At 33.1% G+C, this 6,811-nt stretch overlaps 2 protein-coding genes across 2 annotated transcripts in view; both read left to right on the top strand.

Annotated features, from left to right (window-relative positions):
* The window catches only part of LOC107698281 (interferon regulatory factor 6-like), a 16,192-nt gene extending 11,725 nt beyond the window's left edge, over positions 1 to 4,467 (top strand). Inside the window, exons 5-6 of the mRNA XM_016499236.1 lie at positions 2,037 to 2,158; positions 4,226 to 4,467. Coding sequence (XP_016354722.1) covers positions 2,037 to 2,158; positions 4,226 to 4,420 — 317 coding nt within the window. The 3' untranslated portion in view covers positions 4,421 to 4,467. The remainder of the gene's footprint in view (positions 1 to 2,036; positions 2,159 to 4,225) is intronic.
* Positions 4,468 to 5,373: 906 nt separating this feature from the next.
* Positions 5,374 to 6,811, top strand: part of LOC107698279 (epidermal growth factor receptor kinase substrate 8-like protein 3) — a 10,078-nt gene continuing 8,640 nt past the window's right edge. The window contains exon 1 of the mRNA XM_016499235.1: positions 5,374 to 5,441. The gene's annotated coding sequence lies outside the window, so the exon portion shown is untranslated. The remainder of the gene's footprint in view (positions 5,442 to 6,811) is intronic.

Here is a 6,811-nt window from a genome sequence, read left to right as displayed (position 1 = left end):
ATTATGTGGAAAATAATGTGTTTTTTTAACCTTAAACCGCATAAACACATTGCGTTACACCAAATACACAACATAATGTTCTTTGTAGCAGCGTCATATGACCCCTTTAAGTATTGTTTTTCCTATTTTTTCCCGAAATAGGATGGATTGGCCATTATTGATCGCTATAAATGCATGTAATGTCAGTTTCATTCATACTGGAAGCCAGAGGGCGCCCTCGCGCAGAAACTCCACATGTGCATCACAGAAGTGTTGCTTTTTCAGAAGCATATTATAAGCAGAGAGGCGTTTCTTGGTCTCAGTGCGTGAACTGAGCACACGGACGCAAACAGAGCCAGTTCAGAGAGAAATACAATGCACAGAAGTTATTTAAATGAATAACCGGAAAAAAAAACGCAATTCACAAGCGCGTATTGATCCGTGGATGTCGTACCGAACGGTTCAATATTATATTGAGAATTGTGGCATCCCGACATGATATTATGTCTACCTTACGAATTGAAGGCTTATGGGTTAATCAGACTAACATTATATATTATATTATATTATATTATATTTAGGGATGCGCGATATTATCGGAACGTTATCGGAATCGGCCGCTTAAAATGCAAATATCAGCATCGGCCCGATATGAAAAATTATGCCGATATGCCTTGCCGATAAGATGAGCAACTCGCATGTGCTCAGGGTGTGATAGCAATAAGATCACGTCAGCAGTGGGGTCATTCTTGAAGCGAACTTTTTCCTGAATGATGATTAGATTCACTGTTTTGAGCATTTAATTTGAGAATGCACATACAGAATGACGTGTCCGGTGTGCGATAGTCAACAGCCACTAGCGCGAGCAGCGGCAGCAACAGCCTCCCCCGGGTCCTAATGTCTCTCTGGAAAGGCCTTTTATTTACTTAGGGAGCACTTTTGGCCTACTTGTAATAAAATGAAAGTAAAATACACAAATAACATTTAAGATTGTGTCTCTGATTAAATAAAGGAGTAATTGATGTCATAAAAACACGAGTATGGTTTGATTTAAAGGTCAGAAGGTATAGCTTACATGAATAAAAATCAAACAAGACAAATTTATATATATACAGATTTATTCATTAATGTGTAATGCTTTTTTCTAAACAGATTATGAAAACTTCAAATGTTAAATATTCAAATAAAATGTTGAGGATTGCTTTATAAGTTACTTTATAGATATTTTCAAAGCTTTCAATGTACTCTCATTATAAAACTTACTTTTGAGAAGTTCTTTTTGTTAAAAACTAACCAAAATGAAAAATAATTTGTTTATAATCTCTGTACAGGAGAGACTTTGTGTTGTTTCCAAACAAAAGGAAATATATCGGCATCGGCTATCGGCCAAAATTAGTTAAAATATTGGCATATCGGATATCGGCAAAAATCCAATATCGTGTATCCCTTATTATATTATATTATAAATAATTATATAAATGTTATTAATTTATAATCAAAATTATTTGTTAGACAATTAATCGCGAGGAAAAAATTAATGCTCTTGACAGACCTTATTACATTATATTAGGGCTGTGCAAAAAAATCGAATGCGATTTGTCATGCGCATCTCGTCAGTAAAGCCGGAGCGGAGCGGCATTTACTTCACAGAGCCGTTGTTCACTTGACAAGCTTCGATTTTTTGCACAGCCCTACATTATATTATATTATATATTCTTATAAATAATTAAGTATATAAATGTACATTTTACAGCATTAAAGTAAATCATATGGACCTTTTTTTATTATATATGATTCCAAGTTTAAAAAATTACAAATTAACAAAACTACAAAACATTTGTGTGACAATTAATATGTGTGTATATATATATATATATATATATATCAATAGATTATATACGATATATACAAAGTGAAAACGTGACATGAACAAAACAGAATTAAATCATTAATTGTAATTATTAATCGTCCGCACAAAATTCATAGTCATGACTGGGGTGCGTGCGTTTGTGTGTTTGTTTGTGTTTGTGTTTGTGTGTGTGTGTGTGTGTGTACAGGTGTGATCACTCACCAGCGCGGTCAGTCCTCGTCGGAGTCTCCTCTCTACGACATTCACCTGTGTTTCGGTGAGGAGTGGCCCGACGACAGACCGCGAGAACGCAAACTCATCATGGTGCAGGTGAGACGTTTCGCCCAGCAGACTGAAATATGCATGCATGGAGGACTTCGTGTTAAAGATATTAGGGAAATATGAACATAATAATGTCTACATAAAAATAAAATAAAATTAATAAATCGTATAACATGCATATATAAGGAGGACTTTGTATTAAAGATTTTAGGGAATGAATATTGAACTTAAAATATTTAAATAAAAATATTTTAATAAAAATATAAATGAATGAATAACATGCACGTGAGGAGGACTTTGTGTTAAAGATATTAATGAGTAAGTTGTGAACTTAAAAGTATAAATAAACACATAACATAAATATAAAAATAAATGTGCATAACAGATGGAGCACTTTGTACTTTGTGTTAAAGATTTTAGGGAATTAATTATGAAATATAACTAAATAAACAAATTATGTAATGTAAATGAAATATAAATAACAAAGATATAAATAAATGTAAGAAACAAGTATTTTATGTTAGTTTATAGTTTAGCAACTATTCGTAATACAGTTTATAAGGTTTTAAAGCAATAATAGCTAGAAATTATGCAGACATAATTAACTTTATTTTTAAATTTACTAAATATTATTTTACTTTTTTATTGATTTTTTTTTATTTACTATGTTATTTAAATTAATTATGTATTGTTTTTATAGTTTATAATTAACAATTTTATTTAAATAAATTAGTGCTGTCAAACGATTAATCGTGATTAATCGCATCCAAAATAAAAGTTTTTGTTTACATAATATATATGTGTGTACTGTGTATATTTATTATGTATATATAAATACACACACATGCATGTATATAAGAAAAATTTTATGTTTATATAATAAATATATTTACATATGATAGAATTTATATGAATATAAATATATACATGCAAATACATGTAAATATTTTAAAAATATATACTGTATGTGTGTGTATTTATATATACATAATAAATATACACAGTAGGGCTGTCAAAAAAAAATTCGAATTTCGAATATTCGTCGAATTTAAAAAAAAAATCCACATTCGAATGCAAAAACGTTGCATTCGAATTTAAGGTCTGCGTCAGCCGTCAGGCAGCCTTATCAGTGGCGCACGAGATGCGATGACGATGTATGTGTCATTGATTGCATTTGAATGCTTTTGTTAGCCTATCCAGTTCATTCATATATTGCGGAAAACGAGAGCATCAGTGTGGAGAAGATGTTTACGTCAAAACTGAAACCAAGCCGTTCACACAGAACGCATATTTATCACATTTTCTAGAGGGACATCTATCAGCGTTGCACTCGCGTCTCGCAGAGAGCGGCATGTTTAGAAAGCCATGTAAAATTAATGTTGTAAGTTTAACTTTTAAAAAAACATGTCTAAAGACCTTATGGCGGTTTTCCCCATCCCACTGTATCTCATGTTTTTAAATGAAGAAAGTAGCCTACTCTTTGTGATTGGTTTTCGTTGCTTTGTATTAAACTATACATACATGCATGGTGCTGTTTTTTTTTTCTAATTGTTTAAGCAACTTTATTAATTACATATGTTTTATAAACATTAGCCGTGTTATTTTATTGCTTTGAAGAAACGTGCATTAGTAATATTTTGCTCGATGCGCCCTCTTGTGGCCTCAAGAGAAGCCAAAAGCTTTTTTCCCCCTAACTGAAATTATGCCTTTTAAATTCGAATATAATTTGAATTTTGATCATATTTAAGTAGAAAATTCGAATGTTGTTTTTCAGTCATTTTGACAGCCCTAACACACAGTACACACGCATACATTATGTAAACAAAAACTTTTATCACGATTAATCGTTTGACAGCACTAAAATAAATGTAAAGTGAATATGCAAATTTGAATAAACTATAACTTTGTACTTGCTAATCAAATAAAATATCATTTATCTTGAACATTAACTTAACTGCACAAATATGACGCTTATATAAACTAAACTAACAATGGTTGTTTTTACCTAATGAAATATGTCCTGCATAACTTATGCAGATTTTAGCCCAGACGGACCAATCAGAGCAGCTGTGGGCGGGGCTAGCGTGCTCAGTGTGTGTGTGTGTGTGCGTGCAGGTGGTGCCGGTGGTGGCGCGGATGATCAGCGAGATGTTTTCTGGCGACTGCACGCGCTCCTTCGACAGCGGCAGCGTCCGGCTGCAGATCTCCATCCCCGACATCAAGGACAACATCGTGACGCACCTGAAGCATCTGTACCGGCTCCTGCAGACGCACCAGGGGCAGGAGAACTGGCTCCCGCAGAGACTCTGAGCGCTTTTACTGTGTGGCCCAAGTCTAGCACACCATTAATGATCAGCCACGCTTGTCTAAGTATGTTATGCGATATATTTTGAAATAACAAAATTTTGACAATTATATTTACTATGTAATATCTAAATTTTACATTTCATATATTTTAAACTTGAATAACTAATATTTACATATAACTTGTGTAATGTGATATATGTTATATATAACATATTATAATATATAACGCATCATGTGATATTCTATATATATATATATATGAATTTAAAATAATATCTATATTTCTTAATATTTCCTCTATATTAAACAAGTTAGAAATCTTGACATATATTAAGATATAACTTGTTTAATATAATATCTAGATTTAATTACATTTTACATATGTCAGAATAACAAGGTATATCAAAATAGTATATATTAAATTATATGTATCTATAATATCTGAATATTACATTTCAACTATATTAAACAAGTTATATCTAAGTATTGTAATTTGATCAAATATTTGCGTATAACTTGTTTTAATGTTATATTTAGACAAAAAATATATTGAGCTGTCAAAATAAAATTAGCTATTTAATTCAATTATATCTAAAAATTGCATGAAAAGTTATAGTATTTTAAGTTACTGTAATATTTAGATGCTTAAGTCATCAGATATTTTGAGCCGATCTCACATCATGTAGGTTTGGGAATGGATTTATCAAACACAAAGAATCTGAGTTTTCGTTGTTTCAGGCCAGTTTTGGCTGTTTTTCTGGTTAACCAGGATATGGATTGAGCACAGATTGCTGGTCCAGTATCTCCAGCACTAGTGCCTGAGGTGTGTTTATCAGTCTGTAGGTGTCGTGTGTTATTTCTCCACCCATCTGAGCTCCTCCTTTAAGACGAGTTCAATCAGACTTTGGCCCCAGGAGCGGCTCCTGTTCCTCTGTCCCTCACGCTTTAAACTAACGCAGAGAAACCGCAGAAGATCTCAAGACTCGGCTGAGAAACCTCTCCAACAGCTCGTCTGATCCTCTCGGTGAGTGTTTTCAGTGCTTAGATGAGCTTCAGGGGTTTGGATCTCCTCGAAGAGCTCAAGCGGACGCTGAGGTCACATCTGATCCGCTTCTGCTTTGATTGTGGCTGCTTTGGTCTTCATCGAATGGTTAATCGGGACTCTTGGTGTGTTTGTGATCGAATCGTTTAGGTTTTCTTGTGTGCTTCTCGAGAATCTCTGGCTGTTATGTAATGTTCCTGTGGTGACGGAGGTCAGATTACAGCGATCGTGGTTTATGAGCTCATAAACATGGGCAGATCGTCGGCTATAGTGATTAATATAATATATTACTGACTTTAAATGTGACCCTGGAGCACAAAACCAGTCATAAGAGTCAATTTTGTGAAATTGAGATGTATGCATCATCTGAAAGCTGAATAAATAATATTTCCATTGATGTATGGTTTGTTAGGATATAACAATATTTGGCTGAGACACAACTATTTGAAAATCTGGAATCTGAGGGTGCAAAAAAAAATTCTAAATATTGAGAAAATCATCTTTAAAGTTGTCCAAATGAAGTTCTTAGCAATTCATATTATACTAATCAAAAATTAAGTTTTGATATATTTACGGTAGGGAATTTACAAAATATCTTCATGGAACATGATCTTTACTTAATATCCTAATGATTTTTGGCACAAAAGAAAAATGTATAATTTTGACCCATACAATGTATTGTTGGCTATTGCTACAAATATACCCCAGCGACTTAAGACTGCTTTTGTGCTCCAGGGTCACATACGAGAAAACGAAATACACAGGAGTCCTCGATTCCACAGTTGGCCAGTTTTACCATTCATATACCGTGGTATTCCTCAGGTACCATGGTATAAGTACTACTGTATGGTATATGGATGGTGTTTAATGGTAGTGCCGTAAACTCAATTTTTTGTACAATTTGCGTAGTATTTCAAACAATACCATGGTACTTTTTTAAGATATGGTAATACCATGGTGTTCTTCTACCTTACACAACCAAATATCTTACCTAAGGTCCTCGGAGATACTGTAATATTCTTGAAGTACTTTACAATGGTGTGTAAGCACCTTAACTGAAATACCATGTTTTTACTCAAAAAAACATGGTGGAAAACCATTATATTGTGTACCATGCAGTACCATGTGAAATACCATGGTATATGAACAAAATTGTGCCTAAAGGTACCATAGTAGACTTTACCATGACACAATAAGGTTTCACACAGCAATACTATGGTATTTTGAAAAACTGCATGGTATTCAATGGTATTTCAAACAAAATCAAGGTATTTGTTTTGTAAGTGATGAGAATGTCATGGTATTTGTGTGTGTGAAGTTGTATAATAGATACTTAAATATTACAAATATCA

The sequence above is a fragment of the Sinocyclocheilus anshuiensis genome, unplaced genomic scaffold (genome assembly GCF_001515605.1).
Source record: "Sinocyclocheilus anshuiensis isolate Anshui unplaced genomic scaffold, SAMN03320099.WGS_v1.1 scaffold2216, whole genome shotgun sequence".
Taxonomy (NCBI): Eukaryota; Metazoa; Chordata; class Actinopteri; order Cypriniformes; family Cyprinidae; genus Sinocyclocheilus; species Sinocyclocheilus anshuiensis.
Note: the sequence above shows the minus strand (reverse complement) of the source record. Positions and strands in the feature narration are given on the sequence as shown.